Source organism: Pelobates fuscus, chromosome 10 (assembly GCF_036172605.1).
Source record: "Pelobates fuscus isolate aPelFus1 chromosome 10, aPelFus1.pri, whole genome shotgun sequence".
NCBI classification, from domain to species: domain Eukaryota; kingdom Metazoa; phylum Chordata; class Amphibia; order Anura; family Pelobatidae; genus Pelobates; species Pelobates fuscus.
In genome coordinates, this window is record NC_086326.1 from 72,563,806 (window position 1) to 72,581,870 (window position 18,065).

Consider the following 18,065-nt stretch of genomic DNA (forward strand, 5'->3'; position numbering starts at 1 on the left):
GAGAACCTAGAGAACCTATACCATTTACAAAGACTTATCCCACCCATAAGAGGAGTCCAGAACTGAAATGTGTGTGGGTATGTATATCGATAGTGGTGTGTGTATATATGAATGTATGAGTAAATATAAATGCATGTTCCTATTCCAGTACCAGTTCTTCGACACAGTATTGATACAATAACAAATCACACAAAAAAATAAATAAAAAAAAAACTTGTCATTGCAAATGGAGCTTTCCCCATATATTCAACAAACCACACATATTTATTTATATAGCGCCAGCTAATTCCATAGCGCTGTACACCTAACAGAGAACAAGCACACAAAACATATGACGCTTTCCATTTAAAACAAAAACTTGGTAACAAGGTTACACATGTCCAGGACTGCACTTACATGATTCATGTGGGTACAACGCCTTGTGTGTTTTTGGCACATGGTGGTGTGTGTTGTGTTCATTTTATTTGAATACCTTTTAGTATTTTAGTTTCATATTCTTCAACCCAGTCTGTACCAACAACAGTAAACGATATGTCAATAAATTAGCTGATCCTCTAGAATTAATTTGAAGCTATAATATTTGCAGAGTAAGAGGGCAATTCTGATTTAATACCGAGATCTCACACTGGGTGAACTATATCTGTTTTTAACATTTATAAATAGAGATTCTACAAAAAAAAAGAGCATGTAACAGTTATATAGTTTGTGTCCGAGTTCATCATCACTAGACATTGTGTTTACTGAGCACTACAGTGCCCTATTCCTTCAAAATACCCTCCCATACTTGTAATGTGTTTAGTAGAATCACATGTACTGCAATTACTGTATAAACAGCAGTCAAAGCAACCTGCCTCTCACAATTGGATGCTCTGTGCTGGAGACAATATAACATGTCTGAATGACACTATATAAAGACCTGTGCACTCCCAGCTCTCTCAGATCTATCAGAGCCTGGTGGCCATCTAACTCGTCCACTGTCAGAATACTTTTATCTGCTGAAACTAATCTATTGTGTATTGAACTGAGGGGGAAAAAAAGAAAATATGAATCCTGCCAAACTTAGAAGCAGAACAGAAAATCATTTCAAAGCCGAAGAAGAACAAGAAATGGATAATTTAGGGAAAAAAGCTTGGGATAACCCAGCATACGATGGTTCTCCATCGCCAAAGATTAAAGCAATCTACAATCCAAAAACCATGCTGGAGAATCCTTATGACAGTATGGACCATTTGGGAGACCCACCACCCTATCGCGAGCACCAGAGGCCCAAGAAACCCAATTTCTGTTCATTATGCTGTTGTCACATTGCTAAAGGAATAAGAGGTAAGGAGAGTTTTATGAATCTGTTGGAAGAATGTTATGGAATATATTAAAACACTTCAGCTGTGATACTGATGTTTATGATGTTGTTCGACCCTACATAGAATTTTCTGCTAAGAAGTTACCTACTACCTTTCTATGGACTTTTAAATACTACTTTTCACTTGTGCATTATAGCTGTAGGTTAGTTAAGGACAATGTTCCTTTGTAAATATATCTTCAAGACATTTCAAGGAAGAGTTTAGTTATACGGGATCATGGAATATATGGGAATAGTTGACAAAACACCTGAATACTGAATTCTCAGCATTAATATACCTATGGCAAATTATATCATATATACAAACACATTTGTGAGTGTGTGTATGCTATAATAACCGTATATAGTAAAAGCAGTTATTCTCTCTTTTTTCTTCTTCTAACAATACACATAAAAAGACACATTTTTATGTTTTCTCTCTTTTTTACTGTGTGCATGTGTGTATGTATGTATATGTGTGTATATATATATATATATATAAAATGTAAACCAGCTCCCCCTATACATACACACAAAATTCTTTTATATGTTTTGTATGTTTATTCATATGAAAAACCTACACACTGGATAAAATATTTGTACCTTTTTTTCCTTTTAATGCTGTTAATTTATTTGAATGAGTGCCTATGAATGCCTGTATATTATTGACTAATACTTGCAGGACTATTCAGGCATTGGTTGGATTTTCTTAATGTATAATCTGTTCAATTATAGGCCAATATATATATAAATAATAATAATAATAATAATAAAGAATGTGTAAAGGAAAAATTTGGAGTGTCATTTTAACTTATTTACTGGCATGGAGGCCAGCAATATATAACACTCTACATTTTTTTTATATGCTTTTAATTGTGTTGTCACCTGAATATTTATACATAGCATCCACATATTGTGTAGCACCGGACACTACGTTTTAGTATTTTATAAACCATCATTGTTAGATGGTTTTGCATTGGCAGATCTCTGTAAAACTGTGATACTAAGCCTTGCCTGAAAAAGCCTGTTTGCTATCTTTATCAATTTTAATATGACCTTGGACAGGTTACTGAATGATCTGATGCCAAATACTCCACGGAATTAACTCTGGAACTCAATAATACACAACAAAATACAAACCGTTTGCAGTTTAGCAACCACTGACTATAAATGTTGTTTAACAATCCTGCTGGCTATGCATCATGGGAATCCTACTCCATAGAAGTTTGAGTAACTCAATTAGTGCTGGGACCAATGTGTCTGCAAAAATCCCATGTTAGAAATCAAGATGGCTGCCTCAACGTTTTTTTTCCCTGCTGTAAAGGGGTTTTTATTAAATTTATTGTTCATTACACTTAATGATCACTTTTTAAAACTATTGCCTCTGGGTAATGATGATATTACGTTTCCTTTTAAAAAGACAATACACTAATATGGAGACAAATAATATCAGGATTCTCCAAAACCTATTCCAGCAGAACTTCTCGTAAAAAGAAGCACAAGATGAAAATGATGTCTAATTTCCATTTCATATACCATATTTCTTGGAGTGGAGAGGGCTCTCTTAATTCTTGCAATTAATTATTCAATGGTTGTCAAATTTTTCAATTTATATTAACAAAATGTACCCAAATTTACCCAATTCCGAGCTCCTGTGCTGTGTCTAGCATGACATTATGTCAGTGAATGGACGATCTTGTTAAGAAGTTGGTTGGACATATATCCTAAATCAGGGGTAGGCAACCTTCGGCACTCCAGATGTTGTGGACTACATCCCCCGTAATGCTGGTAAAGCATCATGGGAGGTGTAGTCCAAAACATCTGGAGTGCCGAAGGTTGCCTATGCCTGTCCTAAATCATACTTTTGTGGTGAATTGTTTTCAGGTTTGACTATCTAGGCCAGGGGTAGGCAACCTACGGCACTAGTGCCATGCATGGCACTCGAGGTGCCTTTGCACGGCACTCAAGGCTGCTAGAGCCAAACAGGCTCTGGCCTATCAGGAGTCCCAGTAAAACTTCAGATATCTGCTAATCCGAAAAGGAGTTGAAGGACAATCTTCAATTTATACATTGCAGCACGTATAGAAAGTGATCTCAGATCACTTCCTCCCAGCACTTGTGAATGGGAATCCACACAGTAGTAGAGCAGCTCGCAGTTGTACCTGGCTGGCCTGGTCCCCACTGGAATTGCTAGATATACACATAAATGCAGAATAACCCTCCCCTCATACAAATAATAGGGACAGCCCATACACACTACGCAACACCACTAACAATCCACATGCATACAACCCCACACGCAGCTTCTCACATGCAATACCCCAAACAGCCCCCACACACTACCAAACACACAATGTGATATATCCATCCACATACACAATTCCACAAGCAGCCCCCATACACAGCCCACATTCATATGTATCATACACAATGCCATAAACTACTCATGAACATATACAATATAATAGCTCATATACGCAGGGCCGTCTTTAACGTGGGGCAAATGGGGCAGCTGCCCCGGGCCCAGTTACTCCTGGGGGGCCCGAAGCAGCTGCACTGGCTTCAACTATTTCTCACCCCTCGGCCAGTAATCCGCACACTAAGGAGGCCCCCCGGGTGGCCCACGCACAAAGGGCCATGCGGTGGGCTTCTGTCAGTAGGGGCACGGTAGCGCGCTGAGGCACTTTAACACAGACATACTGACACACACAACATTTACACTTTAAAACCCACCCTCCAGTTTCCTACCTTTCCTACTGGTGGTTGAAGGTGTTGGGAGTTGGGGTCTGGCTCTCTCTGCTAGCCCCCCTCTACTCTGCCTACTCTTCTTTCCCACGCGCTCCTCTATTTGTGGGAGGAAGTGATGCGCGGCCGTCACTTCCTCCCACAAATAGAGGAGCGCGTGGGAAAGAAGAGTAGGCAGAGTAGAGGGGGGCTAGCAGAGAGAGCCAGACCCCAACCCCCAACACCTTCAACCACCAGTAGGAAAGGTAGGAAAGGTAGGAAACTGGAGGGTGGGTTTTAAAGTGTAAATGTTGTGTGTGTCAGTATATCTGTGTCAGTATGTCTGTGTGTGTCAGTATGTGTGTCAGTATGTCTGTGTGTGTGTCAGTATATCTGTGTGTGTGTTTCAGTATGTCAGTATGTCTGTGTGTCAGTATGTCTGTACACACAAATACACCACTGCATTCAATTTTCAACACTACGTACAAACACATGTCTGTGTTACACACCAAAATTATATGTAAATACACCCCTGCATTCAAAAACCAACACTACACAAATACATGCTTGCAATCACGCCAACACCACATACAAACATATTCCATACAAAAACCTGTTTACATTCAAACACACAAAAACTACTTAGTGATAAATACAGACCTGCAAACATAGGAAAATGGTAGAGCCCCAGCTGTCAATGCATTTCTGGAGTTGCACGACAGATGGGGATCTACCTTTTAATCACCCGTGCGACAGGGAGGCCCCCAGAAAATTCTTGTACCTCTCTACTTTAGGTCCGCCACTGCGTTGGGGTGGAGGACGTGATTGCACGCCTGGGGAGGGGGAACAGGGTCCAGGGGGCCCCAAGCAAATGCTTTGCCCAGGGTCCAGTCAATATTAAAGACGGCCCTGCATATACGCACAAATACAATGATACAAAGCAATTACAGTAAAAACAGCACAAGCAGAATACGGCAGCATACACACCTCATTTAAAAAAAAAAAAATAGGACCGGCACGCTACGGGACATCACAATCCTACATCGGCACAGTGCTGCTAAAAGGTTGCCTACCCCTGATCTAGGCCTAAATGCAATGTTCACTGATTGCTTAATATGTTTGCCTTAGAAAATTAAAACTCTATGACTATATGTATACGTGTGTGGCGATCTATTATAAAGTACATTATGGTGAACTATGTATTGTGGGAAATTAATGACATGGAGACATTCTGGAGACACTGTAATAAACTTTGGTGCAATGATTTATAAATGTTTCCAGAACCCCTGGAAGGCATTATATTCTCCCAATTCATGTTTAGTAGAGTTGAGCATTTTGAATTGAGCCGATCGACGGTTCGGCCAAATTCCGTATATCTGCAAAGCTCCATGCCAACGCAAAACCAAGAAAGCAACCAGGCAATGCCCGAATATAGTCGGATTCTTCAGGGTAAAAAAAAAAGAAATTAACAAAAAAAAAATACATTTTTGATGACTTGGGGAAAGTCATTAAATGTTAATTTTATTCACAGATCCAGTGAGAGTGACAATTAGAGGGAAAAATGAGGAACAGGAAAAAAAATATCAGCATTTATATATTTTAATAACTATATATAATTATAGGATTATAGGATTTTTTTTTTTACTGCTCCTCCAATTTTCACTGTTTGTTATTTTTTTCTCGCTTGATTTGTGAACCAAATGGTGGCAAAATGTGTCTATCCCTGTACTGCAAAATCATATATTAATATGTATAGTATGTAATATTTTGCAGCACACAAACTAGTCCGTGCATGTGTGTTTTTATTTTTACACAAACATGTAGAACTTATTGCGTAATCTGTAGATATTTCGTAGTTGACAAACAAAATGAACAGATATATGAACAAATATATATATATATACATAGCTTGTGTGAACTGGAAAATATGAACAAAGCATCTTTTTAGCCATTGTAACCAGCAGAATTATGGGTTTGTACTAGAAAAAACTGGTCTAACTTGATTATGTAAACTGCAGTATTCACAAATATGGCTAAAAGCAATTCCGTTACCATAGACTAAAAATGAACTTTCCATCTTCATAATTTTATGTGCCTCTATTTTGTAAATGTTAACATAATGTATGTGTGGGACTAATTAAGTAGACGGCTGCAATAAAAAGCAGTTATCTGCTGAAAAAAATAAATTGAAATCCTGCAATCCCAGGCCTAGATCTTGTTGACCTAGGCCAAAATAAACCCATATATCCCAGTGTATTGTGTGTTTGTGCGTGATTGTGTGTCTGTGTATGTACTTCTATTATTATTATCATCATCATCAATATAGCGCCAACACATTCTGCAGCTCTTTATAATTCTGGAATTTAGAGTCTAGAATTCACATACAGGACATAACTGAGACAAGGGGTGAAGAAGGCAGTGATCCAATAAGCTTACAGTTGATAAGGAAGGGGTGAAGAAACAGCAGGTCGGTTTGTTGAATAAGATGCCCGTGTCACAATAAACCGGTAAAAGTGGTGTGTGGAAGAACCAAGCAGTAGAAGGAGGTTGAGCTGGGCTATGGAAGCTAGGGAACGGAGGATAACAATTGTGATGAGATAAGAATCACACAAGAAGATGGTAGGAGTTCCTAAAGAGGTATGTTTTTAGTGACTTCTTAAAGGACAGGAGGCTAGGGAAAAGTCTGATGGCTTGGTGTAGGGAATTCTGTAGGAATGGGGCAGCACTTGAAAATTCCTGCCAATGACAGTTGACAGTGTGGGAATGAGTAGATGACCGGAGGAGGTCGTTTGCAGAATGAAGGGAACAAGAAAAGGAGGATTTATTGAGTACAGAGGAAATGTAGCAAGGAGTGGAATTATTGAGGACTTTGTAGGTAAAACGCTAGCAGTTGGAATTGGATCCTGAAGGGAACAGGACTCTAATCTAATGCTTGACGAAGAGGTGAGGTGTGGGTGTTGCAGTCAGCCAGAAAGATGAACCTGTCGGCAGCCTTCATCAGAAACTGAAGTGGCGCAATGAGGGTATTTGGAAGGCTCATGTGTAGTGAGTTGCAATAGTCAAGTTGGGAAATGAGAGCATGAACAAGTGCCTTAGCCGTATTTTGAGTTAGAAAAGGGTGAATATGAGCAAGATTTTTTAAGGTTGAAGTCACAGGGTTTGGAGACAGACTGGATGAGGGGGGAAAAGGTAATATCTGAGTCAAAAGTAAATCCAAGGCAGGAAACTTTGGGCTTTGGAGTAATAGGTGTCCCATTGACGTGCAGAGAGATAGATGGCGGTGGACCATTTGTGTAGGGGGTGAGATAAAGAGTTCAGTTTTAGAAAGATAAATATTTAGCGGAATGTTACAGATGGAAGAGAGGCTGTTTGTATAACAAGACAGGAGGCCAGGAGAGTGGTCAGGGGAGTAGAGGTAAATCTGAGTATCGTCAGCAAATAAGTGGTATTGAAATCCAAAAGAGTCAATTAGATTACTGAGTGCAAATGAAGAACAAAAGGGGTGCAAGAACAAAGCCTTGGGAACACTAGCTAAGACCACAGTGGGGAATAGGTGGTACAAAAGGAGACACTAAATGAAAGTTGAGTGGATATCACCAAGTCCAAGGTTGTGGAAAGTTGTGTGCATGTAACTGTGTGTGATAGTGTGTGTCTAGGTGACTGTGTCTATGTTCTGCTTGGGACTGTATGTATCTATGTATGTAGGAATGATTGTATTCCCAGGTGAATGGCTAGTTGTATGTGTATCTAAGGGTGGTAAATTATATGCAAAGGGTGTATATAGCCTTCAATGGCTAAACCTAAATAAATCACTATTGATAATGATAAGCCTAATGATAAGAGGATCCAAGAATACAGAATTTTGTTGTTTTATATAATTAAAGGGTTGAAATAAAAATGAGCAGCTGTTGCCCAGGCTGGGAGATGTATTTTTTTGGCAGCTGCCCTCGGATTATGTAATGCATAACATACTAAATTATATCCTTTGATTAAAGTGTAAAGGTTCTTGGTGAGCTAATGTTGAGGCACAGGCAGGGTGCTGGTAACCATAAAGACCCTATGGTTAATATATTTCTGTCCCAAGGGCCCCAGATCCAAGCATTACATTTTTACTAATACTATTACAATTAGAAGAGTCCATCCATTTATCTACGCTTGCATACAAAAGACACAAGTAACTGTTTATGCTCATAGTTCCCTAAAATATAATTTTGAAATCTTTGTTCAACAGTTTTGAACACTATGAAGCATTTCAGATAGAGTCCCTTTCCCCCCGTTACTATATTTCTTTATTTCCTTTTAATAATTTTAGAGGTTAGGTTTTTGGTTTAGGTATTAAGGTTAGAGGTTAGGTTTTTGGATTAAGTTTATGGTCACATTTAAAAGTGAATTGAGAATAAGGTGCAATGATCCAGTGCACAGCAGAAAAATGTGTTTGGGCTGAATCGTTTTGTTAGAAGAAAACAATTTTATTCAGTCCGATCGAATTTCGTCATTGCAGCAGTTTTGACTCTGACCAAATATGCTCCATGCAAAGTATTCGGAAAAAAGGATTTGGACTAACTGGAAAAGTGTGAAAATGCACCTACTGTACTTTTACTTATATTCATAACAGTTATATGTTTATATATTTGTGTACGGGGTAATTAGAGGACGTACAATTAAAAGTATGTAGTTCGATAAGGACCAAAGTCGGTTGAGGTGTGCCGAAACCAACGAGAGGTCAGGCCTGAAAAAGAGGGCCCACCTGGTATGTTATTGAAAATAATAAAGGGTGAGGTGGGACGGGAACTTCCAGACGGCGACGATAGGTAAGCTGGGGTTACTGGGGGTTTAAATAGGAAAATAACCCCTCCCACAAATTCAGGCATACGCCTTCCACATATATAAAGCAATTCTATATTTACTGAAGCAAATTCCGGTCAAAATTTATTTGACCAAATTCCAGCTGAGTGTTTGTTTTTACCACTCGAATTCAGTTCACATTAGGTCAACATTCTGGATTTTAGCATTCAGTTGTGAATTTTAAGAGTTGAGTCTGATTGATCCCTGATTTATTTATTTGTTTGATTTAGTGTGGTGGAACTGACTGAGTGGGGTGTGTGTGAGATTGGCTGTGTGTGAGATTTTCCATCCAATTGTTTTAAGAAAAAAAATCTAAAAATGCTTGGGCTCCCAGAGCATCCCTGATGGTTCAGTAGAGGAGTGTGTGGACCACTCCTCCAGTTGGTGCAGGTCACATTAAATGCTCTTCCAGGCCGCTGCTCAGTGAATCCCTTTAGAATGTAAGATCTAAGCAGGGCCTAGACCACCTTCTGTTCCTGTATGTACAACTTGCCTTGTTGCATGTACTTGTTGGTTAGATAACCGATTGAAATTTTAAAAAAATTATACAATGGATCCAGTTGTGTTTTCTTTTTTTATGCTACTGATACAAGATTAGCCAAGACCACGGTTAATAAAAAATAAAAAAAGAAGCCCGCACCATAAAGGCTATTTACAGAAGTAGAAAACATAAAAAGAAATTCAGCAACCTAGTCTTTCATTAAAAGATTTTTTTATAGTGAAAATAAATAAATATATCTACTTTTCCTCTCTGGTTTCCAGGACTTTGGGGAACAACTCTAACCGAAGATACAGCTGAAAACAGAGAACTTTATGTAAAGACCACCCTGCGAGAACTACTGGTGTACATAGTCTTCCTGATGGACATCTGTCTCTGTAAGTGTTTATATGGATAATGTACTGTGTATGTAGTGCTCGCTGTGTCAGGACAGTAAAAATGGTGCTCTTCTTAAAATAAGAGCAACTGGGAGGTTTCTCTTTACCAAAATATATGTGTGTGTTTGTGTTGTTTTTTTTTTTTTATGAACTGGAAAAATAAATACACAGACATTTAAAGGGTGTATTTTGTTTTTGTTTTTGCTTACAAGTAGCACAGATTTCAAAAGAAATTTACACTTTTATCAATTATACTGTTACATCCACCTGGCTTTTCAAGCAAACAACTGGTTCTGTTACTACCTGCCTTGCAAAGACTTCCTATTGAGTTGCATTGGGAAGTCTGTGATTGGACAGCCACAGAACATCTGGGTGGGGTTTGAAGGGGAGGGATTGCAATGGCTGCAGACGAGAGATCTGCAGGTTTTGCAAACTGATTTTAGATATAACTTCCAATGGGAAAAAAAGCATAATTACAAGCATTCATGTTTTCATTTGGGGTATAGCTACGAAACAGTGGATTTTATTTATTCTATATTTGGGTATTGGTGTGTCCCTTTAATGACAGTAAACTTTTATCATATTTAATGCAGGTTTATTTGCTACCTTATCATGGTGTTCTAGAGCAGTGGTTCCAAAGCCAATCTTGAAGGCACATAAATGGTGTGGGTTTGGTAGGTGACCACTGGGCTCCTGTATATAGTGCAGTGTAACTTGTAAACATATTGCTCAAAGTAGTTATTCAATAGATTGACTTGAGAAGCTGGAACACACTTCTTCTATACTTCTTAATACTCCACCATTCCCAGTTTATAGAGTTAACCTAAGAGTGAATTCACTAACCAGTGGCTCATGGTTCCTACCATCAGGTATCAGAACTTATTTTAGGGTTTGGTGAAACGTGGCATTTAGCGCGGAGATCTCACAGCGGGTTCTTATCCATTCCAAATTATATCCATTTAAACAATTTCATTTTTGTGGTTTTTATAGATGGCCATCATCATTACAAAATACTAAAACATTTTGAATCGGGCAGCTACTACCGAGGGAATAGTTTACCAGAGCAAAGAGAGTCCTGCTGTAGATTGAATTACACAAATGGAAGGTTTTTAAAAAAAATGTTTGTTCAGTGCTTAGTATTTAGAAAGTAAACATTATTGAATGCATGTGTTTACTTGATATGGTATAGCACTATTGTACTTTAGATACACCTGTTTAATTCCTCATGAATGGATTGCTTGATTTCGTGCAATAAAAATACATCTTCTATCGACTTTACCAGCCAGAATTTTGCGAGCACGTTGTATCTAATGATAGAAAAAATAGGTCCCTAGATTTGTAATCACAATAAAAAAAATTAAAAAGGCAGTTACCCTTCGAAAACGAGGCGACTTTGGATCCAATACGAGAACACTTACTAGCAAAAGGGTGCCCCACATATAGGTATATAGGTAGCCAATATGTATTGTTTAAAAAGTATCTAAAAGGTATCTTTCTGCAGGTTACTTATGTATAATTTGGCACGTAGTAAAAATCCAACCTTTAACCCCTTAAGGACACACGACATGTGTGACATGTCATGATTCCCTTTTATTCCACAAGTTTGGTCCTTAAAGGGTTAAATGCACTTAAATAAACACGCTATACTGTACACGACAAGCATAAACAAAATTAACACCGATATAAAATACACTCTAGGGTAAACAGTACAGTTGTAGGGTAAACCGCTCTTGCTGGTACCTAGTGAAGAATCTCTTGTTAAAATGGCAGTCTGTAAAAACTTCTCATATAAAAACATACCGTTTGACAACTAAGAAGAAAAAATCGGGTGCTTTCCCCCCACCGCAAACTGTACAGGTTCAACCTCCATCTCACTTGAACAGCATGTGACGTCATAACACTGATCACCTTCAATATTTGTCTTCCTGATGGACTTTATCAAAATGGAATTATAAGTGTATGCAGAGCAAGCCTCGATTTAAACCCCCCTTTAAACCCTCCCTTCCAATTAAGTAAAGGGTCAATCCTACAAATGTAAAACACGGTTTCAAAAGGTCTCGCCAACATTTAAAGGGACTAATATCTAATATTTATCGCAAGCCTCCATTTCTTCAAGCAGCTCAATAATTTAATAATAATACAGTGGGACCTCGGTTTACGAATTTAATGCGTTCTCCGGGACATTTCGTATTGCGAAAAATTCGTAAACCGAAACACGGTTTCCCATAGGAATGCATTGAAAAACAATTAATGCGTTCCGGAGGTGAGAAAAAAGTCAAATAAAGTATTTTATCTGTTCAAAACTCTTTTTATAAAGTGCACTTTAAAGGCATAAATACTGTACAGGGACATGGTTAATCAAGAAATAACATTTCAAACATCCAACTTTATGTTTTAAAACATCACACATCAACTTTTAAAACATGGCAGACTGTTGGTAACATGGTACAGTACACTTTAACTGTACATAAATCACACGTCAACAGGGAAAACATGGAAAATAGCAAAACAATTTCAACACTGTTTGGAAGATGAGGAGGACGAGGGCAATTGGGCAGCACTAACACAAGCAGGTTCTTCTTCATGTCTAGGCTGTTTTTGTAGGAACCTTTCCATTGTCTGCTGCCTCTGGCGCCTTTTAAGCATCCCTCGGAAAGGGGACATGATGTCTGTGTCAAAACTGCTCACAAGTCTGTGGGCTAGAGCCTTATCTGGGTGGTGCTGCTGTACAAAAGTCTGTAGGTTTACCCACATTTGGCATGCCTCCTTGAGTTCCGTGGAAGAGAGCTGTTCCTCACTCATTTCCTCCTCCTCCTCAAATGCGATCTGCTCCTCCATCGACTCCTTCTGCAATTCCACCAGCTCCTCGGTGGTTAGGTCACGGTTGTGTTCCTCCACCAGCTCGTAGACATCCTCCTCAGTCACCTCCAGGCCCATGGTCCTCCCCAAGGAAACAATTTCCTCCAACACTGTTGACTCTGGTGCAGGTGCAGAAGCACTGGAGGCAGGTTTTACAACACAGTCTGGCCAAAGGTTGCGCCAAGCAGAATTTAGGTTTGTCTGGCTGACCCCGGCCCAGGCAATGGTGATAATCTGCAGACAGCTCACAATGTCAAAATGCTCTCTCCAAAATTCATGGAGGGTGAGGCTTGAGCGATCTGTCATCTCAAAGCATCGCCGGAAAAGCTCCCTTGTGTAGAGTTTTTTAAAATTGGAGATGACCTGCTGGTCCATTGGCTGGAGTAGTGGGGTGGTGTTAGGCGGAAGGAACATGACCTTGCTGAAATTAAAGTCCTCCAGCAAGTCTTCCTCGAGGCCTGGAGGATGGGCAGGAGCATTGTCCATGAGCAGCATGGCCTTGAGTGGCAGGTTATTGTCCAGAAGGTACTTCTTCACAGCAGGACCAAAAACCGCATTGACCCACTTCACAAACAAGAGGCGTGTGACCCAAGCCTTTGCGTTAGACTGCCACAAAACGCTCAACTGCTCCTTGTTCACCTTGTGTTTCTTGAAGGCCCGTGGGTTCTCTGAATGGTAGACAAGCAGAGGCTTGATCTTAAGGTCCCCACTGGCGTTGGCGCAGAACAGGAGGATAAGACGGTCCTTCATCGGCTTGTGGCCAGGCAATGAGGTCTCCTCTTCTGTGATGAAGGTACGCTTTGGCATCCTCTTCCAGAAGAGTCCAGTCTCGTTGCAGTTGAAGACCTGCTGAGGAAGGTATACCTCTGAAACTATGACCTCCAGGAACTCCGTAGCAAATTCTTCAGCTGCAGCAACATCGGAACTTGCAGCCTCTCCATGCCTGACCACACTGTGGATGCCAGATCTGTTCTTGAACCTTTCGAACCACCCCCTGCTGGCCTTGAAGCCTTCTGCATCTGCTGACGTTCCTGGCTGTTGTTTGAGGAGGTCAGCGTGCAAGGCCTTGGCTTTTTCGCAGATGATCGCCTTGGTCACTGAGTCCCCTGCACGCTGCTTCTGTTCAATCCAGAGCAGGAGCAACTTCTCGACCTCGTCCAGAACAGGTGGGCGTTGCTTGGAGACCCTGGTGACTCCCTTGGCTGCATCTCTCCCAGTAATCTTCTCTTTCATTTTTAGGATTGTACCGATTGTGGATGCACTCCTTCCATACTCTTTGGCAAGGTCGGTCAATCGCATTCCTCCTTCATGCTTCCTGATGATTTCCTTCTTGTCCTCAAGCAGAATCATCACCTTCTTCCTCTTCCCAGCTTCCGCTGCTTTCTAGGGTGCCATGACACCACCATCCCTAAGTATGCAAAAAAAAATTAAAGATGCTTTACACCCACATGAGCTGGCATGGAAAACAACCCCACAATGCAAAACACACAGTAAAAGGCATCCACAGCACATGAGCTGGCATGGAAACCACAGTAAAAGCCATGCACAGCACATGAGCTGTAACAGGCATGCACAGCACATGAGCTGTAACAGGCATACACAGCACATGAGCTGTAAGCCATTGCAACAATATATAATCAATGGTTTTTGCTTCACCTGTCCTTGGTTTTAATCTTGTGGCTGATCAGTGTAAGCAAAAATAGAAAGTGTACCGGTCTTCAATATACTTTATAATCCATGATCAACAGTTCAAAGTCTCATTATAGTGGGAACACCACATGCTGGTACATGGTGAAGAATCCCTTGGTAAAATGTCCAAAGCCAGTGTCCACTAAAAATGTTGTAACATGTTCAATTCCAATCCACGCAGGTACAGATTAACCCTTTATCCCCATTTCATAGACAACATACTTATTATTCGGGGAAGGGTTGACCCTTTTTTAGTGTTAACTAATCATAATGTGTTTGGTTTGTACTTTACATCAAATAAAGTGAAGGGAACTTTAAGAACCGTAAACACTACTAATGATAAGAAATTGGATAGAAACAGTCAGGCATTTTTATGCCCATAGTGAAAACCATCCCACATGGCCAAGTAACATCCGTTTGGGGAATTCACAAGGCTATGCCGAGACCATTCCTTTTAAGACAACTTTGAGGAGGAAGCTTTAATCCTGTCTCGTCTTTTTTTGAAAAAAAAAAAAGCTTATTCTCCTAGGGTAATACTGAATAATTATTTGAGAGCATTGAGGTTAAATAGGGATTCTTGAATTTTTTTTTTTTTTTTAAAAGATCCACATCATTATTTAGAAAGAGAGGCTTTAATAAACTTTTAATTGGATGAAAAATGTTAGTTTATTGTACAGTGGAACCTCGGTTAACGAACGCCTCGGTAAATGGAAAATTCGGTTTACGAATGAAAATTCGTAAAAAAAAATGCCTCGGTTTACCCGTTTTGCCCGGTTTATAGCTCCGCCCCCTGCATACTGAAGTGTGGGTAGCACGTGAGTGTGTAGTGTGGAGGTGTTGGAGAGGTTTTGGAGCCATTTGCAGCAAGTTGTTGAGCCTTTTGGAGCCATTTGCAGCAAGTTGTTGAGCCTTTTGGAGCCATTTGCAGCAAGTTGTTGAGCCTGTTGGAGCCATTTGCAGCAAGTTGTTGAGCCTTTTGGAGCCATTTGCAGCAAGTTGTGGAGCCTCATGGAGCCATTTGCAGCAAGTTGTGGAGCCTTTCGGAGCCTTTTGCAGCAAGTTGTGGAGCCTTTCGGAGCCTTTTGCAGCAGGGTTTGGAGCCTTTTTGGTGCATCTCAAGAAGTGGAAAGGTAGGGAGCTGAGCTTGCTTGTTTGCATGCCTTTTACTGTGTGTTCTGCATTCTGGGGGTGATTTCCATGCCAGCTCATGTGCTGTGCATGCCTGTTACTGTGTGTTTTGCATTGTGGGGTATCTTTTCATGCCAGCTCATGTGCTGTGCATGCCTGTTACAGCTCATGTGCTGTGCATGCCTGTTACAGCTCATGTGCTGTGCATGCCTGTTACACCTCATGTGCTGTGCATGCCTGTTACACCTCATGTGCTGTGCATGCCTGTTACAGCTCATGTGCTGTGCATGCCTGTTACAGCCAGGGGCGGGCTGGGCCGGGGGGCAGGGAGGCAATTGCCCCCCAGGCTGCCCGAAATTATTTTAGGACCGGCCGCGGCGGGCCGGCCCTTTAAATGCTGCAGCCGCCGAGCGCTCTGTAAAGAGCGCTCAGGCGGCTGCAGCTGCTTTTCCCTCCCTCCCCTCCCCTGTAGGTGGCCGAGCTGCACTCCGGTCCGCGGTCCCGGCCGGAGTGATGGGAAGGTGCACACTGAGTGTGCACCTTCCTGTCAGTCCGGCCAGGTACAGGAAACAGAAACTCCTGTTCCGCGCGGAACAGGAGTTTCTGTTTCCTGTACCCGGCCGGACTGACAGGAAGGTGCACACTGAGCACCTTCCTATCACTCCGGCCGGGACCGCGGACTGGAGTGCAGCTCGGCCACCTACAGTGGAGGGGGTAAGAAGAGGGGGGGGAGAGTAAAAAGAGGGGAGGGGGGGAAGAGTAAAAAGAGGGGAGGGGGGGAAGAGTAAAAAGAGGGGAGGGGGGAAGAGTAAAAAGAGGGGAGGGGGGGGAAGAGTAAAAAGAGGGGAGGGGGGGAAGAGTAAAAAGAGGGGAGGGGGGGAAGAGTAAAAAGAGGGGAGGGGGAGAGTAAGAAGAGGGGAGGGGGGAGAGTAAGAAGAGGGGAGGGGGGGAGAGTAAGAAGAGGGGAGGGGGGGAGAGTAAGAAGAGGGGAGGGGGGAGAGTAAGAAGAGGGGAGGGGAGGGGGGGAGAGTAAGAAGAGGGGAGGGGGGAGAGTAAGAAGAGGGGAGGGGAGGGGGGAGAGTAAGAGGAGGGGGGAGAGTAAGGGGAGGGGAGGGGGGAGAGTAAGGGGAGGGGAGGGGAGGGGAGGGGGGAGAGTAAGAAGAGGGGAGGGGGGGAGAGTAAGAAGAGGGGAGGGGGGGAGAGTAAGAAGAGGGGGGGGGGAGAGTAAGAAGAGGGGAGGGGGGGAGAGTAAGAAGAGGGGAGGGGGGGAGAGTAAGAAGAGGGGAGGGGGGAGAGTAAGAAGAGGGGAGGGGGGAGAGTAAGAAGAGGGGAGCGGGGGAGAGTAAGAAGAGGGGAGGGGGGAGAGTAAGAAGAGGGGAGGGGGGAGAGTAAGAAGAGGGGAGGGGGGAGAGTAAGAAGAGGGGAGGGGGGGAGAGTAAGAAGGTGGGAGAGTAAGAAGAGGGGAGAGTAAGAAGAGGGGAGGGGGGGAGAGTAAGAAGAGGGGAGGGGGGAGAGTAAGAAGAGGGGAGGGGGGAGAGTAAGAAGAGGGTAGGGGGGAGAGTAAGAAGAGGGTAGGGGGGAGAGTAAGAAGAGGGTAGGGGGGGAGAGTAAGAAGAGGGGAGGGGGAGAGTAAGAAGAGGGGGGGAGAGTAAGAATAGGGGAGGGGGGAGAGTAAGAAGAGGGGAGGGGGGAGAGTAAGAAGAGGGGAGGGGGGTGAGTAAGAAGAGGGGAGGGGGAGAGTAAGAAGAGGGGAGGGGGGAGAGTAAGAAGAGGGGAGGGGGGAGAGTAAGAAGAGGGGAGGGGGAGAGTAAGAAGAGGGGAGGGGGGAGAGTAAGAAGAGGGGAGGGGGGGAGAGTAAGAAGAGGGGAGGGGGGAGAGTAAGAAGAGGGGAGGGGGGGAGAGTAAGAAGAGGGAGAGTAAGAAGAGGGGGAGAGTAAGAAGAGGGGAGGGGGGGAGAGTAAGAAGAGGGGAGGGGGGAGAGTAAGAAGAGGGGAGGGGGGGAGAGTAAGAAGAGGGGAGGGGGGGAGAGTAAGAAGAGGGGAGGGGGGAGAGTAAGAAGAGGGGGGAGAGTAAGAAGAGGGGAGGGGGGAGAGTAAGAAGAGGGGAGGGGGGAGAGTAAGAAGAGGGGAGGGGGGAGAGTAAGAAGAGGGGAGGGGGGGAGAGTAAGAAGAGGGGAGGGGGGAGAGTAAGAAGAGGGGAGGGGGGGATAGTAAGAAGAGGGGAGGGGGGATAGTAAGAAGAGGTTAGGGGGGGAGAGTAAGAAGAGGGGAGGGGGGAGTAAGAAGAGGGGAGGGGGGAGTAAGAAGGAGGGGAGATAAGAAGAAGGGGGAGTAAGAACAAGAGTGGGGAGTAATTAGAAGAAGGGGGTAAGAAGAAGAGGGGGTTAAGAAGAACAAGGGGGGGAGTAAGAAGAACACAGGGAGGAGGGGGGGTAAGAAGAACACAGGGGGGGGTGAGAACACACAGAGGGAGGAGTGAGAAGAACACAGGGAAGGTGGAGGGGGTATGAGAAGAGCACAGGGAGGGTGGGTGAGTGTGAGAAGAGACCGCTAGGGGAGGGTGGGGGAGAGGAGAGACCACTAAGGGGCAGGGGAGAGCTCTAAGG

The 18,065-nt window shown here is 42.8% G+C and overlaps 1 protein-coding gene across 1 annotated transcript in view; it reads left to right on the forward strand.

Annotated features, from left to right (window-relative positions):
- Positions 1-940: 940 nt before the first annotated feature.
- Positions 941-18,065, forward strand: part of PKD2L1 (polycystin 2 like 1, transient receptor potential cation channel) — a 67,196-nt gene continuing 50,071 nt past the window's right edge. Inside the window, exons 1-2 of the mRNA XM_063435075.1 lie at positions 941-1,323; positions 9,671-9,784. Coding sequence (XP_063291145.1) covers positions 1,044-1,323; positions 9,671-9,784 — 394 coding nt within the window. The 5' untranslated portion in view covers positions 941-1,043. The remainder of the gene's footprint in view (positions 1,324-9,670; positions 9,785-18,065) is intronic.